Source organism: Nothobranchius furzeri, chromosome 12, assembly GCF_043380555.1.
Source record: "Nothobranchius furzeri strain GRZ-AD chromosome 12, NfurGRZ-RIMD1, whole genome shotgun sequence".
Lineage (NCBI taxonomy): Eukaryota > Metazoa > Chordata > Actinopteri > Cyprinodontiformes > Nothobranchiidae > Nothobranchius > Nothobranchius furzeri.
In genome coordinates, this window is record NC_091752.1 from 30,403,231 (window position 1) to 30,427,399 (window position 24,169).

At 42.0% G+C, this 24,169-nt stretch overlaps 1 protein-coding gene across 5 annotated transcripts in view; it reads right to left on the reverse strand.

The window, feature by feature from the left end:
* The window catches only part of ccser2a (coiled-coil serine-rich protein 2a), an 85,088-nt gene that overhangs the window by 26,912 nt on the left and 34,007 nt on the right, over nucleotides 1-24,169 (reverse strand). For all 5 annotated transcript variants that reach the window (XM_070542527.1, XM_015944771.3, XM_070542526.1 and 2 more), the window contains exon 4: nucleotides 3,922-4,015. In XM_070542527.1, the coding sequence (XP_070398628.1) occupies nucleotides 3,922-4,015 (94 nt within the window). The remainder of the gene's footprint in view (nucleotides 1-3,921; nucleotides 4,016-24,169) is intronic.

Consider the following 24,169-nt stretch of genomic DNA (forward strand, 5'->3'; position numbering starts at 1 on the left):
ATTACACACCAAAGAACTGTCTCAATAGCTCACTAGGGTTTCCAAGTAATGCAAATAAGATTTATTTAGCAGATCTCAAAAACAACAGAACACACAAACTCAGTCACAGCATAAATCTAACAATCAAGTTTTTTCTTGTAAACTGGTTTCCACAAATACATTTTAACTTAAAGGAATATTCCACCACTCAGTAAAAGTGTGTCTTGTTAAGATTCCCCAGAGTTAGACAAGTCAGAAAAAGCATTTTATAACCAGCCCAATACGATCTGGCAGCAGTTGGTTTTCTTAGTTTAGCATAAAATAATATAAGTGAATTCACAAACATTGTAGTGTTTTTATGCAAGCCTTCCCTTCCAATGCTTTATTCTAAAACAACTGGTTACAATATGTTTTTCTGACTTAGCTAACTCTGGGGAATCTAACAACACACACACATTTAGGGACAGAAGATCCCTATAAGAATATTAAACTAATAAAAATGCAGCAATAAATAAAACGTAATACTTGGGCTTTGTAACAAAGTAACACTCTGTGGAAGTTAACTTGGTGAACTTATTCACCCTGGACAGGAAATAATTGCACATAAGAAACATAAATAAGAATAAATAAATAAAAAGTTCCAAAACAATAATTTGTGTTCAAAGTTCAAAGGAGTGGAGCCACACAACGTGAGTTCATAAAGCTGGCGCCATCTGCTGGATAGGTAGCGCAATATCGGCCGTCTTTTTGGCCAATAGCCGATACTGTTAATGACCCCAATATCAGTCAATAATATCGGCCGGCCGATATATCAGTCAGGCCCTAACACACACACACACACAAACAAAATATATATACCAAGTAATGTGTCTATGGTTACATTGTGATTTCTTAGTAAATGTTCTATTTGGTGAGAGATAAACTTTATAGTATTTATCCTAGTGAATCTACAATTAAACGGGTAAACTGGTGGAAGCACATTCAATGTCAAGGAAAGTTAATGTTATTATCAGGAGAGGGAGAATGATTAAATGGTTAGCAACAGTGTTCAAGACGATGGCCCCCACCATGAGGGCACCACATCTTAGCAGAACATCAACAAAAAGGAGGATCTTAACCCTCTCAGGCTCAAAATAAGTTTTGATAAAAGGATGAACAACTAAGTCCTTTAGGGGTACTTCTGAGTTAAAAAATGCTCGTGAAATACGTATGTGGAGTAACCAGGTAGGTAGGTTTTAACATTGCAAATCTGCAATGCCTGCCTCCGGAGGGTTAAATTGTTTTGCATAGTTTACAGAGTCATGGCGAGAGGTCATGGCATGTATCACAGATTCCAAGTGCGGCCGTTTCTAGATCGGCTTCAGGCGCGTTAAACAGCGAAATTGAAAGAAACATGACTTTTTGACCGCAATTATCTGGGGTACCACTGTAAATCCTGCATCCAGTTTCACCCCAAGACTGGTAACGCACCTCTTGAGGTCCAAACTCAGAAGAGGTGCGAGACAGGTTTTTGTAGTCCAAAAGAATGGACTCAGTCTTTGACTTGTTAGGTTTAAGGAAGTTAGTTGCCAACCACCCCTACACATTAGAGAGACAATCTGTGGGCAATAAATCTGTGTTTAGCCAATTCATCCTGAAATATATCTGATAATCATAAGCATAGATATGATAGCCTATCCTGTCCTGCTCAAAAATCTTTCCCAAAGGCAAATCTTAAAAGGAGTGATCAGATTTTTAACTTAAATGTTGTCTCTTTATTAGGTCCACCCTGCTCATACTGGCTTTAACCATCAGAGCAGCCTTGCTTTATGCACCATGGATTCAACAAAGTGTTAGAAACCGTTCTCAGAGATTTTCTCCATATTGACAGTAATAACATCACACAGTTGATGCTGAGTTTCTGTTTTCAGATGCGCTTGATGATTGGAATTTCCTGTTATCACCCCCTAAAAAATGCTGGACTGAATGGGCATGGACAACAGCATTACTCAGGTAGGTTGTGCTGTTTAAACCAGGCTAAATGAGGGCCAAGAGAATCTCCTCCACAGCAGTACAGCAACAGCCTGAACCATGCTTTAATGTTAATTACACAAAATTATGGCCCAGCCATTTGAAAAATGTAGCTAAAACATAGACTTGTCAGACCAGATCATGTTTCCAATCCACTTGCCACTTTTGGTGATCCTGGGTGAATTGCTGTTTCAGTTTCCTGCCCTTAGCTGACAGGAGTGACACCCAGTATGGTTTTCTGCTGCTGTGGTCCATCTCCTTCAAGGGTCAGCATGTTGTGTGTTCAGAGATGCTTTTCTGCAGACCTTGTGGTTAAACAAGTAGTTATTTGGGCTGCTGTTGTCTATCAGCTTCAGCAAGTCTGACCATTCTCCTCTGACCTCTGACATCAACAAGACATTCTCATCCACACAACTGCTGCTCACTGGATATTGTATATTTTCAGACCACTCTCTGTAAACCCTAGAGATAGTTCAGGGTGAAAATTCAAGTTTACCAATAGTTTCTGGTACAAACAACCAAGCCGCAATTAAAGTCAATAAAATTCTTGTTTTTCTTCGTGCTGATGCTCAGGTTGAACTTCCCCACATCGAGATGTCTTGCTGTGATGTGATTTGCTGATTTCTACTTGCGTCTACAAGAATCTGAACAAGGGTTCCGAGGGTTAGGATTAGGGTGGCTGGTGTATAATACTAAAATGGAAAAAAAAAAGATGTGTATTTGCCTGCTTCCTGGGGTTAGATCCAACTGGATTAGATGTAAACATAAAAATAAAATTGCAAATCAGAATTTGAACAAAAAACAATACCAGAAATGTAATCTGAACAGATTTTTGCAATTGAATTATCACCTCTTTGGAAGTTTGTCTGCGTCTGAGCACTATGAACCTAATAAAGAAGGGCTTAAAATGTAAAGCTGCGGCATTAGACCAAGTAATCGTCAGCTGAGTCTGTCTAATAAACAGGCAGCTGTATTTGTGTTTGTGCATCTGTGGGCTCATGCTCCTTCATAAGCTTTCTGTAGACCCGTGACAGAATCTACACAATTTTACGCTGCTGAAGGGAGTCGTGTTTGTAAAAACTAAGCCTGTCAAAGTCATTCACAGACAACTTGCTGCATTAAATCCATTAGCAATGAATTGTGCCGTCGACATAAAACCGACAAGAGAAAATTCACTTTCAAAAATTCATTATATTTCATGTAAAGAAAGGGCTGTTTGTCTTCTTCCAAAATGCCACACAAGGAGCTGTAATGGTGTCAACAATGTTATGATGTGGTAATACACTGACCTAATTACCTTTAACATACACCAAGATGCCATTTTACTTCATTTTAATGAGATTGTTTGTAAGAGAGATTGAAAATGGGAAAGAAAACAACAATCTGACAGTTATAACATCAGACTTGAAGGGAACATTGTACAGATATGCTCCTGTACAAATAACTTTGCTTCTATATGCTCATCAGCCACTCACATCTGTGTGCATCAGTTCATATAATCAGAGCCAGGCGGCTGGCTGATTGGCATTTTTTTCAAAGACTGGAGTTGTAATGGAATTACTCTTCGCCAACCAAGCATCAAAAGAGTGGCAGGACCCACGATGCACAACAAGGTATCCATTAAAGAAGTTTAATAGATGTTCTGGTAGCAAATATCCACCCAAGGCAAAGCACGATTCAATTTATTCAAAACATTAAATCACATAGAAGGATTCAGCTCAAAAACTCCGACCTTGTTGATGCAATAATTTACATTTATGATCAGACAGCTTTGCTGGAGGTTATCAGCTGTTACAAAAAAATAAAATAAAAATGAACAACCTCTGGCCAAGGAAACCAGCATTTTCATCTATAACCACCTCAACATTGTCACTTGAATGTGGGGAACATAAAGAAATGCCTGTGTGTGCATATTTGTGTGTGTGTGCTGACCTTGTAAGCTATCATCTGGGAGGCCTGCATCCAGCATGAGGTCGCTATCATCCAAATCTGCAGCTCCAGGAGAGTCCAGGTTGTTGAGAATATCCTGAAAAGCACACATATTCAATGTAATAATGTCTACCATATACATTATCATACACATGGTTACATTTTCCTTCAAGAAGAAGATCTTTAATATGCATGAGAATCTGCAGGCAGGGGTTCATGACAAGTAACATGCTAAATCATAATGATATACAGTCTTCACCTGCAATTAATAAATCCCTGCATGCCTTTTTAGTGACAAGTCATTCTGAAGCTTAGTGAATTGTTAGGGGGGATCCCTGGCACTTTTTACATTGAGTGACTTTAATTGCATTGTGAGACTTGTACTTTACCATCACAGTTATATGCTTATTCAAATGCAGTCCAAGGTATTCATTCTCCCCTGTTCCCAAACTATTTTAGGAATAACAACAATCTAGCCTGTCCTATTTGTTGATTTTCTTTTATGCAACTTCAAGTATATTCTCTCCAACATCATGAAGATGTCATCGTTCCACGCAATAAGACAAAGAATAGGAGGTTTTTTTGGAAAACTATCTGCCAATTATGAATGATAATGCTTGAAGCTTTGAAAACAACAACAGGAAAAAAGCCTCGTATCAGCCATAAATATGCAGACAGTCTGACTGCTCCATACCACATATTTCAAAGCATACCCAAAAGCAGAGAACAGAACAGGTGGTTCAAAGCTTTTTTTATTTTTTTTATAACATGGATTTTTTTTTAGGGTGCTTCATAGAACCAAAATGGGATTTGACTAGAAGACACGTGCAAAACGAGTTATTACTGAAAATCTCTTGTGCTGCACAATAACTGACTGGTGCCATGTCTTTCAGACTGAATGATAGAAAAATAATGAAGGAATAAACTAAACATTCTGCTGTCTTTCAAAAATTCTCTGTGAAGATGTGGATGATTTTTTTTAAAGAGACTGCATGAATCAACCAGTTTCATTTGTTTTCTGCCCTCATACTTCTTGATCTTTTATTCTACACCTCTTTACCATGTCCCTATAACCTTATGATCCCAATTTCCTGGCTAAAAATGTAATAATTCAAGAGAAACATTTGATAAAACATTGTGAAATGACATTTTTCATAACCTTTTAATTGCAAGGCATGCTTCTTTTTACAGGAGGTGTCTGCTTGTTAACTGATGTTTGGTTTCTTTGTTAGAGACAAACTTACTTTAAAGCTGTTCGGCTGCAGCCAAAGTTTTAAGTCTCATTACCTGAATCAAGATACTTTATATTTTTACTTGGCTATTGAATTAAATGTTAACTTATTTTTTTGTTTGTTTGTTATGGTTGTTTTTTAAGCCCTTTTTTACTTGTCATTTTATCCCAAGGCGTTCCCTGGCCAGGCAAGAGACACAGTGCCTCCAGCATGTCCTGGGTCTCCCTTTAGGTCTCCTCTCTGTTGGACGTGCCCGGAAAACCTCACCCAGGAGGTGTCCAGGAGGCATCCTATTCAGATGCCCGAGCCACCTCAACTGGCTCCTCTCAATTTGGAGGAGCAGTGGGGGTCTAACTCTAACCCCCTGAGCCCCTCCCGAATGACCGAGCTTCTCACCCTATCACTAAGGGAGAGCCCAGTCACCCTGCGGATGGCCCTCATTCCAGCTGCTTGTATACGCGATCTCGTTCTTTCGGTCACTACCCAAAGCTCGTGACCATAGAGGAGGGAAGGAACGTAGATTGATCTGTAAATTGAGAGCTTCACCTTCTAGCTCAGCTCTCTTTTCACCACAACAAACCGGTACAATGCCCCGCATCACTGCAGATGCAGCGCCATCCACCTATTGATCTCACGCTCCAGCTTTCCCTCACTTGTGGCCCCGAGATACTTAAACTCCTATACTTGGGGCAGGACCTCGACCATGGTCTCGGATTTAGAGTAGGGCCCGACCGATATATCGGCCGGCCGATATTATCGGCCGATATTGGGGTCATTAACAGTATCGGCTATCGGCCAAAAAGACGGCCGATATTGCGCTACCTATCCAGCAGATGGCGCCAGCTTTATGAACTCACGTTGTGTGGCTCCACTCCTTTGAACTTTGAACACAAATTATTGTTTTGGAACTTTTATTTATTCTTATTTATGTTTCTTATGTGCAATTATTTCCTGTCTAGGGTGAATAAGTTCACCAAGTTAACTTCCACAGAGTGTTACTTTAGCCCTTTTCAGACAGACATTCTGGAACATTTGCGGACAATTCAATCCGGTTTTTAACCGGAACTGTGTTTTCAGACACACCACTTTTGTACCAGAACTTGTCCTTTCGGCTGCGTTCACACAGCAGGGAAAAGTTCCAGATGTCTGATGGCGGCGGGGGGTGGGGGGTGGGGGAGAATCGGACTTATGTTAAGAAGAAGAAGAAGAAGAAGAAAATATCATTTCTATAGCGCCTCTCAAGATAAAAATCACGAGGCGCTTAAGCATAATTCTGCGCACACGAAGACGCATAAGAGACCTGGATGATGAAGCTCAATGGTTAAAGGGATCACTGAAGCGGTGTGAAGCGCTCCGTCGCGCGTCTAGACAGTACCGTAGGAGGCGAGCTGCCGTGGTTCGCCGCATGCTACAGGAGCGAGTTATATAGGTGCGCACGGCGTCCCCCGGTCCCCTCCTCCTCCCCCTCCCCCTTGTCCGGAACTCTACCTCACCAGTCTGAAGCAGCCACCCTGTCCGTAACAAGTCCGGACCTGTTACTAGGGGCTTCGTCCGGTTAAATTCCGGAACACGTTATCCGGATGTTTGCATTCAGACAGAAAGGTATTACGGACAGATTCCGGAACATTTCCGTTTTTCATGGCCTGTCTGAAGGGGGCTCTGGTTACAAAGCACAAGTATTACATTTTATTTATTGCTGCATTTTTATTAGTTTAATATTCTTATAGGGATCTTCTGTCCCTAAATGTGTGTGTGTTGTTAGATTCCCCAGAGTTAGCTAAGTCAGAAAAACATTTTGTAACCAGTTGTTTTAGCATAAAGCAATGGAAGGGAAGGCTTGCATAAAAAAACACTACAATGTTTGTGAATTCACTTATATTATTTTATGCTAAACTAAGAAAACCAACTGCTGCCAGATCATATTGGGCTGGTTATAAAATGCTTTTTCTGACTTGTCTAACTCTGGGGAATCTTAACAAGACACACTTTTACTGAGTGGTGGAATATTCCTTTAAGTTAAAATGTATTTGTGGAAACCACAGTTTACAAGAAAAAACTTGAATGTTAGATTTATGCTGTGACTGAGTTTGTGTGTTCTGTTGTTTTTGAGATCTGCTAAATAAATCTTATTTGCATTACTTGGAAACCCTAGTGAGCTATTGAGACAGTTCTTTGGTGTGTAATAGAGAAATAAGTTTGCATCAAAAAGGCAGAGAATGAAGGGTTTAAGCTTAAGAAAATTTGTATTTCTTTTTTGTGAGGGGGATTTATCGGCCATTATATTGGCTATGGGCCTTTGTTAAAAGTTTTATATCGGTATCGGCCCCAAAAAAAGCATATCGGTCGGGCCCTAATTTAGAGGAGCTGATTATCAACCCAGCTGCTTCGCACTCAATTCAAGCTTATTTATATAGCGCCAAATCTTGACAAGAGTCGTCTCAAGGCACATCACATAGTACACATTCCAATACAGGTCAGTTCATTAAGCCATTAGCAAATTGCATCAAGTCACTGACTAGTGTCAGTGACTTTACAGCAATCCTCATACTAAGCAAGCATGTAGCGACAGTGGAGATGAAAACTCCCTTTTAACAGGAAGAAACCTCCAGAGGATCCTGACTCAGTATAAACAGCCATCCACCATGTCTCACTGGGGATTGAGAAGACAGAGCAGACACACGCATACACCAACACCAGCCCACCCACACACAAACACACATCCACACACACAACATATATACCAAGTAATAGTTCTATGGTTACATTGTGATTTCTTAGTAAATATTCTATTTGGTGAGAGATAAACTTTATTGTATTGATCATAGTGAATCTATAATTAAACGGGTAAACTAGTAGTAGCACAAACCACTCCAGCAAAAGTAGGAGATCACGTTCTGATAAAGCCAACAGGACCACATCATCTGAAAAAGCAGAGAACCGATCCTCAGACCACCAAAAATGGATGGCTGCACCTAGAAATCCTGTCCATTAAAGTTCTGAACAGAATTGGTGATAAAGAGCAGCCTTGTCAGAGTCCACCTCTCACTGGGAACAAACCCGACTTACTTCCAGCAATGCAGACCAAGCTCTGGCACCGGTCATACAAAGACCTAACAGCCCTCATCAGAGGGCCTGGTACCTCATACTCCCAGAGTACCCCCCCCCCCCCCCCCCCCCACAGGACCTCCGGAGGGATGCGGTCAAACGCCTTCTCCAAATCCACAAAACACATGTAGATTGATTGGGCGAACTCCCACGCACTCTCCAGAACCCCCCTAAGGGTATAAAGCTGGTCCAGTGTTCCACGGCCAGGACGAAAACCACATTGCTCCTCCTGAATCTGAGGTTTGACAATCCATTGGACCCTCCTCTCCAGAATTCCTGAATAGATCTTACCAGGAAGGTTCAGAAGTGTGATCCACCTGTAGCTGGACCACACCCTGCTGTCCCCCTTTTTTAAATAGGGGGACCACCATCCCGTTCTGCCAATCCAGTGGAACTGCCCCAGATGTCCACACGATATTGCAGAGCCCCATCAGCCAACACAGCCCTACGACATCCAGAGCCTTAAGGAACTCAGTGCATCCAACCCTGGAGCCTTGCCACAGAGGAGCTTTTTGACAACCTCAGCCCCAGAGATAGAGCAGTCCAACTTAAAGTCCCCAGGCTCCGCTTCCTCACTGGAAGACGTGCCAGTGGGATTGAAGAGGTCTTCAAAGTATTCCGCTCATTAATCCACATCATTCCGAGTAGAGATCAGCTGCACACCGTTCCCTCTGTAAACAGTGTTGGTAGTGCACTGCTTTCCCCTCCTGAGGCGCAGGATGGTGGGCCAGAATCTCCTCGAAGCAGTGTTCTTCAGTTAAATAAATAAATACACTGGTGCTTGTTATGTGAGAGAGTGGAGGGCTAGAAAACGATTTGGAGACTTACTCATAATTATTAATGAGATGCAAACATTTTGCCTCTGATTGGCTAATAGAAACACAACTCTTCCAATGCCTTCATTCGCTCTGTAACGTTAATGTTTGTTCTTCAACAATAACATAAGCCTGAAGGTGTTCTGAGATGCTATAGAGTTGCTAATGTAAATGGTTAGCTTCTACTAGCAGACACGCTCTGCTCTTTCCTGGATGCTAAATCAACAGCAGCCTTCCTCGTCACGAGCCAAGATGGGAGAGTCAATGAATGCTAATCTACAGTGTGACATAGATATGTGTGACTTTTCTGTCCCGAGTGTTTCCCCATCTATTTTCTTTCAGTGGCTAATGTAGATGTAAATCAGAATGCTATCATAAGTCATTCATTTCCACTGCAATATTTAACTCCACAGTTTAACTGGTACTGGCATTATCCTGTTACACAATAGCATCAGTGCAATATTCAGTATGTGTTAAATATTGTGCAAAAACGAATGTACATTAGCATGTCTGTGTCCTTTATGCTGCATAGTTCTCGAAACTCACATTTCTTTTTCATTCATTGTTTTTAGTGTTTGAAGGTCAACATAATAGCTTACTGCCTTTGTGTGTTTAATCACACTTTTGTTGTTATTTTGTTTCTTCCTTTTCTCCAAGTGTCTGTGCTGCTGTAACGAGTGAATTTCCCCATTGTGTGAATAAAAAAGTCTATTCTTTTCTATTTGATTCTATCCTATTATAAATAGGGTTAGAAGTTTCACACTCAGTCTGCATATGTACCTCAGAGTGACTGATCATGTTTTAAAAAGTAACAAGTAAATAACAGTTTCTCCGTGAACTTGCTCTTTGATTTTCGATTCTGAAAAAGTTCATGTTCAGTTGAGTATTTTTAATGTTTAGTCTGGTTTTTGTCATGTTGTTTCTTAAATGCATTCATAAAAAAAGATACTTCTCCAGCTCCATCTAAAATTAAATAACACTCATTCAGATGTAATGCCTATCATTATTTACACCTTATTTTTAAGCAATCAGTAACTTAAGTTTTGTCTCATATATAAAACCTAAACTGCTCCGGAGCAGGTGAGTTTTTTAGCCTAAGCCAGGAAGGCAATACAATCTGAAAGACATGAAGCGGCTTTATGACACTAAAAAGCCCAAGCTGAACCAGAAGTTACCTCACAAAGCTACTAATCCTGCTTTGTACTACAGGGCTCTGATCTCCACTGTGAGCTGTAAGCAGCACAAAGCAAACTCATTTCCTGAATACTTATTTAAAAATATACAAACATGTCAAATTCCTGCTCATAGAGCCCAAAGAGCTGTGCAGCTTGTGCAAAGATGAGTAAATAAACAATGTGGAACTTCATCACATCTGTTCAGTTCAGTAATTATGATATGGACAATAGATTATGACTACTCAACTGCAGAAATAAAGTTTTCCTAAGAAATATTACAAAGATATTTCTGTTCAACATCTCATGGCAAACGTAACATACATGATCTAAAATGGCATCAATTGTTTAACTTTTTGAGGATCAGGAGTAAAAAAAAAATTGTGATTTAGATTTAGATATCAGGAAATAATACATACTGGGTTCTGTGAGTGTCTCTGTTTCTGGAAAGAAATTCTGCAGCAGAATTTTTAAGATGCTGTATGAGTTTGAATATTTTTATGTATTATTTTACTGTTGGGGAAATAACAACAAAGAACAAAAAGAGCCATACTGGGACTCTCTGGGGGTCGGTATATTTAAAATGTTGCTCAAAAATGAAAAAGAAGTTTTAATCTAATAGATTTTACTGCAGGTTTTTACTTGAAGAAAAGCACTTTTTCAGGTTAAAAGAATTTATTCAGGCTGTTCCAGTTTAACATGAAGGGTAAAAGCTTCAAACAACTTTAAGCCTAAATATATTCCTAGTTCATCTGCACTGCAAGTTTGCAACACTCAGCCTCTTTTGGATCTGAAGCAATAAACAACAATATGGAAAGAAAACTGTTCATGAAAGTGTAAACAACCATAAAAAGGCAAAGAGAAGATGAGGATTTTAATTCTCACAACATTTGTAATTGAATAATGAAGATGCAAACCAAAGCACAATAAACGTTTTGTAGATGTTTTTGTTTCTGTTTTAATGCAGTGAGCAGACACATCCAGGGACACAGATAATACAGAGGAGGTAAAATGAGTGAAACAGTTAAATGAGTGATGGCAGCTGCAGCAGTGAGGAAAATAGAGTTAGAGAACCTCTGAGTCAGCAGTACGTTTTTTCAAGATTTATCTCTTTGAATTTTCCTTTGTTTTGTTGACAAAGTAACAAGATGCCGTCTACAACATGGTGTGTGTGTGTGTGTGTGTGTGTGTGTGTGTGTGTGTGTGTGTGTGTGTGTGTGTGTGTGTGTGTGTGTGTGTGTGTGTGTGTAAATTATGATATGTTCTAACATGATAAAAAATAAATCTATCCACCTTGTTCCTGGCTGGTCTTACGGAGAAATGATGATAGTAGCAACATCCGGTGAGAAACCAAAAGTAGCACATACACATTGGTTTGCATGGTGAGGTTTCACTATGGTTTATTTGAACATTTGAAGATAATTTTACAAAATATTCACCCCCAGAAAATGTACTCACGTGCCTCAGGAAGATGTTGCGCTTTTCGTGGTTGCACAAACAACCAGAGAAAGTTTTATTTGTGGCTACAAGTGCGATGTTTAGAAACTGCACCCCAGAGTAAGAGAGTGACTGCCGTTTGTATTTCACCTAAAGTGGAAGCTAAAACCCCGGCACTCCATCTGCTTATAAGTAAATAAGATTGTCTCTTTTAGCAAAACATGCCTAAGATTATTACTAAGTAGGTACTGATAATCGTCAAAGCTTTTAAGATTGTTTATTGCCTCGCTGTATGACGTGTTCAGAAATGAGCTAAAACGCTACTGTATGTTACTTTGGCTCCATTTTCAGATAGTCCTCCCCATCCCTTCAGTGAAGTATGCAAAAGGAGTGTAACAGTGTCCAATTTGAGCTGTAACAGCTGGTGTTTACATGTTTTCCTTCTCTAAAAGTCCATAAAAAAGAAGATTAGCGCCAATCTCAATGTAAAAAAAACGCGGACCGGAAGTAGGTCGCTTTTTTTTTTTAAAGCAAAGGCTCACAGGTTTTAAGAATAAGGTGGATAGCTACAAAAAAAACTGTTCATAATAGGGATGGTGTACTGCTGACCTCGACTCAGAACGTTGTGGATCAGTGGGCAGATTATTTTGAAGACCTCGTCAACCCCACCGACACTTCTTCCTGTGAAGAAGCAGAGGCTGGGGACTTTGAGTTGGGCTCTCCAATCTTTGGTGCTGAGGTCACAGAGGTGGTCAGAAAGCTTCTCAGTGGAAAGGCTCAAAGGGTGGATGAGATCCGCCCAAAGTACCTTAAGGCTCTGGATGTTGTAGGACTGTGTTGGTTGAGCAGTTCTGCAATATTGCGTGGACATCGGGGGCAGTTCCACTGGATTGGCAGACTGGGGTGGTGGTCCCCCAATTTAAAAAGCAGGACCGCAGGATATGCTTCAACTACAAAGGATCACACTCCTGATCATTCCTGGTAAAGTCTACTCAGGGGTTCTGGAGAGGAGAGTCCGACAGATTGTCGAACCTCGTATTCAGGAGGAGTAATGTTGCTTTCGTCCTGGCCATGGAACACTGGACCAGTAAATGTTGCTTCAAGTGAAATTGTTTTAAAAAATAACAACCAAAAATAAAAACCTAGCTTACCTAAAAATAATAAACTTTCAGCACTCAGCATGATCTGGGAGACTGACAATATTATTGACCCAAAAAAAGAATGCACTAACAGAAATGATCTATTATATGTTCTTTTCTGACATATGTACTGACATTTGTAAAAATCCCATGAATACAAATTTTCACATATGTATGTGCTTTTATCAGCTGTGCATCTGATACATTCACCTGACGGTGTGATCGTGCGTTGTAGCTCTCCATTATGCCCATTATGTGAAGCTGGTTTTGTGCTCATCTGCATGGCACATAATGGGAATGTTATCATGAGCTCTGGCAGCCCACTCCTTGATTTTTCACTGAGCTATATGAATGCAGATCAACACAAAAACGGACAGAACACACAAAACAGATCAGACTTCTAACATGCACGCACACTGTGGGATCTGAAGGATGCACAATGCCCCCAAGTGGACTGACAAAGCCACTGCAGTCTAGTGGTGAGCTTGAGACTAGGACATGTATCTAATCCCCTCAAGGATGCAAAAAGAAAGCAAAAAAGAAAAAAAGAAGAAAAAAAAGAAAATCCTGTCTCGTTTTAATGTTTTACTGAGATTAGACCTTTGTCTCTGCTTATTTTGTTACCATATTTGAATAAGAGCAGAAAACAGATTTTAAAGAAGGATTTTTTTGTCAAACATCAATTAGAAGGTATTATTTTATGCAAGCTTAAAATTAAGTTGTAGCTTAAACTGTTGTGTCTCAACTGACACCACATTATGTTGTACAAATTTTCAAGAACTCTTAATCATTTTAGACAGACAATGCTTTGTGGCAGTATTATATTTGTGTCTCATTACAAATAACTATTTGCTTAGTGAACAAGGGAATGATGAGGAGTGAGGGCTACAAACAGATGGAGAGGAAATGGTAGAAAAAAGGGAGGTGGGGGATAGAGTGAGCTCAGTGCATCCAATTACAGTAAGTGGATTCATTTCCTCTAATCAAATAGCTCAGTTAAATATCTCACAGGCAGAGTCCCCATAGAGCCAGTCTTCACACATCAGTAATCAGCTACTACATTTCCCCTTCTCCATCTTTCCATTTCTGCTCTTTTTTTCCCCTCACTCACTCATAAGGCCTTTCCTTTCCAACGGAGGCTGCATCATGTCTCTGACCAGCGGTAGAGGTGTGTCACTAAAGAAAACATGATGCTGCATTAACTGGCTTCTCCGATGGTTTTGTGATTGTTCAATCTCATTGCCCCACCCCCCCACCCCCACCCCCACCCAGGGAGGGAATGATGATTGCCACCGACAGGGTTCCCACTCTTTACTTGAAATTATTTTCCAGGACTTTTCCAGGACAATTTCAAGACTTTTTCAGTGTACAAGTCAAGTTATCATAACTACGGTTTGCCGATATCCCGATATATTTAGAAACAGATATGATATTGTACCTACCTACACCGTTATTTTGACAATATAGTTGTGGAAAGATTTTTGTCTTTCACAATCCCACCTACATTCTTCTATTTACAATGCAACACAACTAAAACAGAAGTTATTCTCTACTTTAGTTCATACCATAGGTGTGACATTGTGGTCTCATCAAGTCATCTCCATGTCATGTTTTTGTTCTGCTCAGCAACTGAACCAGGTTAATTCACTGTGCTGACTGAAATCGTCGTCGTCTTCCTCCGCTTATCCAGGTCTGGGTCGCAGAGGCAGCATCCCAACTAGGGAGCTCCAGACCGTCCTCTCCCCGGCCACCTCCACCAGGACCCCAAGGCATTCCCGGACCAGATTGGAGATGCAACCTCTCCAACGTGTCCTGGGTCGACCCGGGGGCCTCCTGCCGGCAGGACATGCCCGAAACACCTCCCCAGGGAGGCGTCCAGGAGGCATCCTGACCAGATGCCCAAACCAACTCAACTGACTCCTTTCGATCCGGAGGAGCAGCGGTTCTACTCAGAGTCCCTCCCAAATGTCCAAGCTCCTCACCCTATCTCTAAGGCTGAGCCCGGCCACCCTACAGAGGAAACTCATTTCGGCCAATTCATTACCCAAAGCTCATGACCATAGGTGAGGATTGGGACGTAGATCGACCGGTAAATCGAGAGCCTGGCTTTCTGGCTCAGCTCCCTCTTCCCCACGACAGATCAGCTCAACGTCCGCATCACTGCAGTCGCCGAACCAATCCGCCTGTCGATCTTCCGATCCCTCCTACCCTCACTCGTGAACAAGACCCTGAGATACTTAAACTCCTCCACTTGAGGTAGGACCTCTCTCCCGACCCGGAGTTGTCAAGCCACCCTTTCCCGGTCGAGAACCATGGTCTCAGATTTGGAGGTGCTGATCCTCATCCCAGCCGCTTCACACTCGGCCGCGAACCTACCCAGCAAGAGCTGAAGGTCAGAGCTGGATGAAGCTAGGAGGACCACATCATCCGCAAAAAGCTAAGAAAAGATTCTCCTGCCATCAAACTCGACACACTCCACACCACGGCTGCGCCTATAAATTCTGTCCATAAAGGTAATGAACAGAACCGGTGACAAAGGGCAGCCCTGGCGGAGTCCAACCCTCACCGGGAACAGGTCCGACTTACTAACAGCTATGCGGACCTAACTCACGCTGCTCCTTAACAGAAAGCCACCCACCCCATACTCCTGGAGCATCCCCCACAGAGTGCCCCTGGGGACACGGTCATAAGCCTTCTCCAAATCCACAAAACACGTGGATTGGTTGGGCAAACTCCCATGCCCCCTCCATCACCCTTGCAAGGGTATAGAGCTGGTCTGCAGTTCCACGGCCAGGACGAAAACCACATTGCTCCTCCTCAATCTGAGTTTCAACTATCGATCGAACCCTCCTCTCCAGTATTTTTCCAGGGAGGCTGAGGAGTGTGATCCCCCTATAGTTGGAACACACCCTCTGGTCACCCTTCTAAAAGATGGGGACCACCACCTCAGTCTGCCACTCCCTAGGAACTGCCCCCGATGACCACGCAATGTTGCAGAGACGTGTCAACCACGACAGCCCTACAACATCCATAGCCTTGAGATACCCAGGACGAATCTCATCCACCCCTGGGGCTCTGCCGCTGTGTAGTTGTTTGACTATCTCAGCAACTTCTGCCCCCGAGATTGGACAGTCCATCCCCAGGTCTCCTGGCTCTGGTTCCTCCTCGGAATGCGCATAGGTGGGATTGAGGAGCTCCTCAAAGTATTCCTTCCACCGTCCGACGATAGCCCCAGTTGACGTCGGCAGCTCCCCATCCCCACTGTAAACAGTGTGAGTGAGTTGCTGCCTTCCTCTCCTGAGGCGCCGGACAGTTTGCCAGAACCTCTTTGAAGCTGATCTATAGTTTTTCTCCATGGCCTCACCAAACTCCTCCCAGGCCCGAGATTTTGCCTTGGCAACTGCCACTGCTGCACCCCGCTTGGATATCCGGTACCTGTCTGCTGCCTCCGGAGACCCACAGACCAGCCACACCTTGTAGGCCTCCTTCTTCAGCCTGACAGCTCCCCGAACCTCTGGTGTCCAACAGCGGGTGCAGGGGTTGCCACCACGACTGGCAACGGCCACCTTGCGACCACAGCTAGCAACAGCCGCCTCAACAATCGCAGAGTGGAACAAGGCCCGCTCGGAGTCAATGTCCCCCACTGCTCTCGGGACGCGGTCAAAGCTCTGCCGGAGGTGGGAGTTGAAGACCGTCTTGAAAGGTTCTTCTGCCAGGCGTTCCCAGCAGACCCTCACTATGCGTTTGGGTCTGCCAGGTCTACGCAGCAGCGTTTGGGTCTGCCAGGTCTACGCAGCATCTTCCCCTGCCATCTGATTCACCTAACCACCAGGTGGTGATCAGTTGACAGCTCTGCTCCTCTCTTCACTCGGGTGTCCAAAACATACGGCCGTAGGTCAGATGATACGACTACAAAGTCTATCATCGACCTGCGACCTAGGCTACCCTGGTACCAAGTGTACTGATGGGCATCCTTATGTTCAAACATGGTGTTCGTTATGGCCAAACTGCGGCTTGCACAGAAGTCCAATAATGAAACACCACTCGAGTTCAGATCAGGCGGGCCGTTCCTCCCAATCACACCCCTCCAGGTCATGCTGTCATTGCCCACGTGAGCATTGAAGTCCCCCAGCAGGACAATGGGGTCCCCTGATGGAGCACTATCTAGCACTCATCCCAGGGACTCCAAAAAGGGTGGGTACTCTGAACTCATATTTAGCCCATAAGCGCAAACTACAGTCAGGACCCGTTCCCCGACCCGAAGGCACAGGGAAGCTACCCTCTCGTCCATCGGGGTAAACCCCAACACACAGGCAGAGAGTCTTGGGGCTAGCAAAAAGCCAGTTTTGAAAAGTTTTGAATCTGCACCGTCTTCCTGACATCACTCACTCCTGCCTATAAAGGACACAAAGACATATTTAGAAAGATTGTTACTGTTTATATTGACTGTTTATTCAATAAATTAGGCCTGCTTTTCAAACCTTAGCTCTTTTATATCTTTCATATTCTATGTATTATACTTACTGTACACACCACATTACACTTTACTGCTTATTTCACATAGTTGGATGTTAAACTGCATTTTGTTGTTCCAGTATTGGTCACTTTAGGTTAGTCCAGTCATCCAGAAACAAGATTCAGGGTAGATGACTAGACTAATATCTCCCGCTAACACCACAGACATATTGGACCTGAAAAATATTTTTTTCTACCTCAGAGATAAGTACTTCTAGTTGTTTGCTACCTTTTTAGTCTGGACTGTACGTAGCATTACTATGATAAATATATAGTTACCACTTAAAATCATTCTAGTTATTAATTTAGCCGTGTTGAATTCAATTTAATTACGTTAACAACTTTGTTCAAATGACCATGCCAGTCTTCAGTTCTCACTGCCTCCTGGCTGCGGTTTGTGTAGCTAGCTAAAAACAGTATGAACAGCTGAGGCTCTGTCCTCTGAGCACATACTTAGTATTTTGATAGAATCAAATTCATGACATTTTTATCATTCACATATTTTTGTTTCTGCTGTCGGACGATAGAACTAGTATGAATTACTGAGTGGAGCGCGGGTCCGGTAGACTACCTGCTATCCATTGCTATCCCGAAGCTCTCGTCATGTTCGCTCGTCTCAACGCATGAGTGAAAAAAACAAAAGCTCTCCGCTGCTCCTTTGTCACTCAACAGAGAGAAGGAGAAAAACCTCTCGCTCTATAAACTGCGATAAAGCAATACTCCGTGAACCGAGTCGCTACTTTTGGTCCTTCTTTGGAGAAATAAATCTAGGGGTGAAAAATCTGTAAATCTAGCCAAAAAGACAGTTGGAAAAACAGAAGTGGAACTGGAACTGAAGGGGAATATGCAATCTGATTGGTTGGAAGCGTCATGTGGGGCACTGTGCCAGCTAGATGCAGAAATTAAAGGAGAAGCGCTACAGCCCAGTATTGCCCAAAATGTTTAATCCGTTTGTTTATCCACAAGGAGGGAAAATTATTTTCCAGGACAACTCAAAAATTTCCAGGACATTTTGCAATTCCCCCCATTTTCCATGTGTTTTCCATGACTGGAAAATTGGACTATCATTTTCCAGGTTTTCCAGGTTTTCCAGGACGCGTGGGAACCCTGCACTGACCCAAGAAAAGACAACAGGTCAAATTCATTGTCATCATGAACAAATTAGCTTTTTACATTTATAACCAACAGAGTTAAAGTAGCTTTTTTAAATTTAATATTACAAATATACATAATAGATAGGGCTGCTCAATTAATCGAATTTTAATCCCAATTACGATCTGAGTTTGGAACGATTACAAAAACAAAACGAGCCGATTATTTTCTCCTCCCTCTTGCGTTGCTCCAGGTTGCAAATCAAGCGCTCCTCCCACATTGTTGCCAACTTAGCAAATTAGTTGCTATTTCTAACATCTTTTCAGATCCCCTTCTTGACTTTTTAAATTGTAAAAGTACCTAGTGAACAATGTAGAAACATCTCTGGTAACCCTTAGCTACTTTCTGGAAAACTGTCGTCGACATTTCCTGCAGGTTAGCAAAACACTCCGCCTGTGCTCCGGACCGTCTTTCCGGACATTAGGAAAGGGAATGATGTAGTGATGTGTTGGTCGCAAAAAAATAAATAACACTCTCAGAGCCGGCTTCCTCTTGGATTAACTGGAGTGAGTGACACACACCGTACCTGCAGGCTCCTGAGCCGCTAAAAACGGCATAATGTGCACGTGTGGTGCACTAAACACACGCGCGGCTTGGCCTTGATTGGTGTGAGACTGGGTTGGGGGTGGGGGGGTGCAACGCAACTCCAATTGCTGTGGCTGGGACAATAATTACATTAACTGATGGGACCTATAAATAAATCGTTAAGAAATAGATAGAAATAAGTTTCTCATGCTGATAAATATGAATTAGTCTCTCTGAGGACACGTTGCTAGTGTACACACTCATACAGCACCGCTTGACAGGACTAAATAAATATTATGCAACATTTTGTGACCGTGTCGGTACAGGATCTGCTCGGGTGCAAGATCGGCTCGGGGTCCTTCGACTGCAGATGACGTCAATGTACGGCAAACCCACTCGGACAAAATACACTACACATCTATACTGTTGGAAAGAATTTAGCAGTTTCGTTATTAAAATAATGTTTCTAACGACGTAAGTTTGTGTTTATAAAGGTATTTGTAAAATAAAACACTATATTGTATTCATTATGTTGAACTCCTCTTTGAGCACATCCCTTGAAGGATCATAGGTATTAGCAACGCCTGTGAAAATGTATTTGCAGGAAAGAAGTGTGTCCCGTTTATTGAAGTATTTTGTGTTTAGAGTTTTTGACGTCTTGTCCATGCGTATTTCAGTTACGCTCATAGCTGCTAGCCAAAACTCTGGAGTTAAAAGTTTTCTGGCTTCACTAAAATACCTGTCTGTACTTATTTGATTGATGGTAGTTTTACTTTCTATTAGACTCCAAATGTAATCCTTTGGCACATTTCTAATTCATAATTTGTAAGAATGTAATCGGTGATGTTAGCATTAGCATTCCTATGGGTTTTTCCACGTATATTAGCATTGCGCTAACCACTCGCTGCCAAATTGCAGCCTTTGCGATTAGAAAATCTCCTTTTGTCACGTCGCAATTTAATTGCACATTGTAACGTTATGAAGTTATGATTTTCAGCTCCTAAACGCTGCCCCTGTACACATTTACACCCGTGTAGAAAACGCCAAGGTCGTCTGATCCTCAGACTGTTTACATTCCAGAAGAAGGAAGAAGAACGCTTTTACTTAATCAAAGTACTTTATTTGTGGTTAAAAATTAAGCAAAATATGTTGATCAATAATAATCAAGTGAATGATCTGTGAAATAAAGATGTCATGATTTACGTGTTTAATGAGTAAACAGGACGACATGCACAGACAGACTGACACTCATCCCCATGGCAATGCATGACACTTTGCTCCAACCAATCAGAGCCTTCGGCTGCCGCAAGAGAATCTGGCTTGTTGACTTAAAGTGTCCAATCCGCTTTACTAAAACTTATCAACAATTCAGAGATATAAAACAAGGAAACGCCATTTTAAGCTCATTTCCATTTTGACTTCAGTTCTATTCACCGTCATCCCAAAGAGAAGCACAGCCTGGCCAGATGTGTTTTCTTCTTTAAACTAAGAACTGTGAAGTTGGAGATTTTCGTCGTTTAACAACCAGACAACATCCTTTCAAAATAAGAGCACCTGCTGACGCTGCCGATTGTTACCTAGGTCGACCCTTCAGACGGGCTTTGAAACGCTGTGACCGCGGTTTCGACCAGCTCCAGCGCACATCCGAGTTCTTCAGACCTGGCATTTCCTGATCTACCTGGGAGGCCCCCACTGGGTACGTACACGGCAAAATAGCAGCTCATGTCATCACTTTATAAGCCTCGTGATATCTAGTCATAACAATCAAAGACTACCAGATTCAATGACGTCAGCCTAAGGAGTCTGAACCAACCACACACACACACACACACACACACACACACACACACACACACACACACACACACACACACACACACACACACATCGAACATCACATTCATTTCCAAACAACACAGAGTTAGTCCTGATAGATTGTAGAATTTATAATAAAATTCTTAAACGATCCCAACTCTCTCTTTTCTTGTCTCAAGGTCAATACAGAGTGTTAAATGAACTCCCTGATGATAAAAACAACCTATTCTTCTGATTATAAAAACTAGATCTACTTACAGTATATTAAAATACAACTCTAGATCGTTACATCACTCTATTTCACTACAACATGCAGTTAATCGTTCAGCCCTAATATACATGCAGCTCTATGCTAAAAGTGTATTTTCAAAGAGGTAATGATGGATTTCTTTGTAAAAGTTGTCGATCTTTCCAACAGAAACATTTGCCTGGACCAACGTAATGTGATAACGTAACGTGATTGCGTAACTTCCGTAAGGTTCATGTTCAGCCAATCAACTACTTTGAAATCATCGGCAGTCGAAGGACCCCGAGCCAATCTTGCACCCAAGCAGATCCTGTACTGACACCGTCACTAAAACATATATGTTTATATGTTTTTTATTTATGTTATGAATACCACTGTATAATTTCAGTATTTGCAAGATGTTGGTTGGATATTTGGGTCTGTATTGGTTAGGCTTAAATGAGTTAAACCTCAGCTCTTTGGGTCATAAACTATGAGCAAGTGTGTTGGCCTTTTTATACTAGGAATCAGGAGTTGTTTTTTGATTATCTTGTTGCTTTCTTTTTCTTTTTTCTTTTTGCCCTGATTGTGCCCTGAGCAATTTTATGACTGAATAAATAAACAAATAAAATCAACATTCTTTGAAAAATAGTCTTAAATAATCGAGATCTCAATTTCAGTCACAATAATCATGATTATCATTTTTGCCATAATCAAGCAGCCCTAATAATAGATATTTTATTGATACACACAATAGAGTAACAAGGTTGTCACGTCAACTGAACCTGGATTTCCCCCACGTTAAGGTATAATAAACAGTGGTGTGATTGCTCTTTTGCTGTGGCAGCTGTGGAAAAAACTGCAATCCTAACCTACTACCACAGACTCACCAGTCTTTAAAAGTGGTCTTAAAACATATCTTTACCTTAAGGCTTTTAATCCCAAGGGGACCTATTGCGCTATATGTTTTTTTGTTTTATCTCCTTTCATAAACACTGGTTGGCTGGTTGGTTGGTTGGTGTTATCATGTATAACCAGTGTTGTAATACCAACAATTAGGCACAATTCTTGTAAATCATTACGTTTTATCCATTCTTGTTGTTTTCATATCAGTAAAAATGAATCATAATTTTGTTTGGTATGTAAATGTTTAAATATTTTTTTATTTTTTGAAAATTCTGTGATTAGTTTTAAACTTTTGGACCCTCCAATTAGAGCCCTGCACGGGCCTAAAATCTGAGCCCGTGTCCGGCCCGGCCCGAGGGGGTGGAGCCCCAGCCCGACCCGGCCCGAAAAGGTTTTCACGATTCTCTGGCCCGGCCCGAGCCCGACTTTTTTTTAACCAGCTAAATGAAAACAAAGTGCATCAATCCTGACCAATCCTGTGTTAAAAGACGTGCAGGATCCGATCAATTTGTTTTTCCCTCGTTTACCACCACGGAGATGATGGCGCACTGGCTCTGGTGTTAATCAAGTTAAATTTGATCTCTTTCCAACCAATTTCACAAGAAAACAGAACAGTCAAAAGCAGGGCTTGAGTTGACCGGATAGTTCCAGAATAGAAAGAATTACCCCGACGCATGCAGACGAACTGACATTTTATTCGTTACACACATCACAGATGATGTAGCTAAATCACCCAAGAAAAGATTCCCATCTGAACATCTGAGCTGCTCAGCGCAGCTCGTTGTAACCGCATATGTGCACAGCGAGCTGAAGTTGTGGAGAGGGGTTTGGAGCGCATCGCAGAACCAGAGCACATGCGGGAAGATTCCTCCCACTGAAGCGAGTGTTTTCCAAACCCTGTCGCTCAGAGAGACTTGTCACTTAGAAAATGCTCCCCGATTATGAAACTTTGGCTGAATAGTGCTTGTTCCTGTCTCCAATGTGGCGACACATCCAGGAGGAGAATCCCAGAATCTCTTCAGTTCAGACAGTGCATATGATTACGCACAAGCGTGACGCGTCAACCCGGTCTCACAGTAAGACTGGGTTTGACCTGTTCAGGTTTACGCAGACAATCTTGACATAGAATGGACTTACAGACATTAAATTAATTCAGTAAAATATAAAGCATTTTATTTAAATATCCATTCATTATTTTACAAGCACAGAGAGCCGCATCAGATGGATGGAAGAGCCGTGGGTTGTGAAATGTTTTCTCCAGGACCAGAGAGGATGCAAACAATGCATCTCTTTTATTGTGAGGTAATAATTTCTCCGAGTTTTGCGGTTGCGGGCAGGAGTAGACATGCACGCTGCAGGTGTGGGCGGGAGTGTAACACACACGTTGCAGTTGCAGGCGGTAATGGTCAGAAATTCAGCGGAAGCGGGCAGGAGCGGGATGAAGAAAACAGTCCCGCGCAGGGCTCTACTGCTGCGTTTGTGTTTCAATTTTTTTTAAATGAATTCGATTAAAAATAAAGGCGTCCGGCCCGTGTCTGAGGTAATTCCACAGTCGTTGGCCCGAAGCCCGGCCCGAGGGCCGTCGGACCGGGCCGGGCCGACCCGAGGGCCTAGGGCTTCACCTCCAATCAATTACAAAGATGCCGAGTGGGCGGTGCAGATATTTTTGTTCGTTAAATGTCAGCCAGAGGCAACAATAGGTTTGTTGAAAGAGATTTTTTGTCCACTTGCTAAACTTGAGAAATTTGTTTAAGTAAACTTTCATTTAGGTCAAAGATATAAGAAATTATTGGTTGATTTTGAGTTATGTTGTTGCATGAAATAAACGGGATATATTTTTCAAGAAGTCAAGTCTGAACCACCTGTTGCCACCAACAGCCTTTTGTCAGAGAGGTTGTGTTTTAGAAGTTTAAAGCAAGCAAGCAATCCCAACTATGTTTCCCGGTTTCTTACAAGGCTACTTTTCCAAAGACTGGAAGGAGTAATCACTCACATTGCAAGACACAATAAACAAATTTTAACCAAAATTGTTATCTGAATCTACTAAATTTGTCTGCACTACACCTACACTATCAACAAACCTTTTGTACATTAAAACCATCAAGCCCATCTTAGTTATAATCCATTGCAACATAAATTAGCTTAATTATCCCACACCTAAACTTTTTATCACATATTGAATAACTCATAATCAGATTCCAAAGGCTGAAGG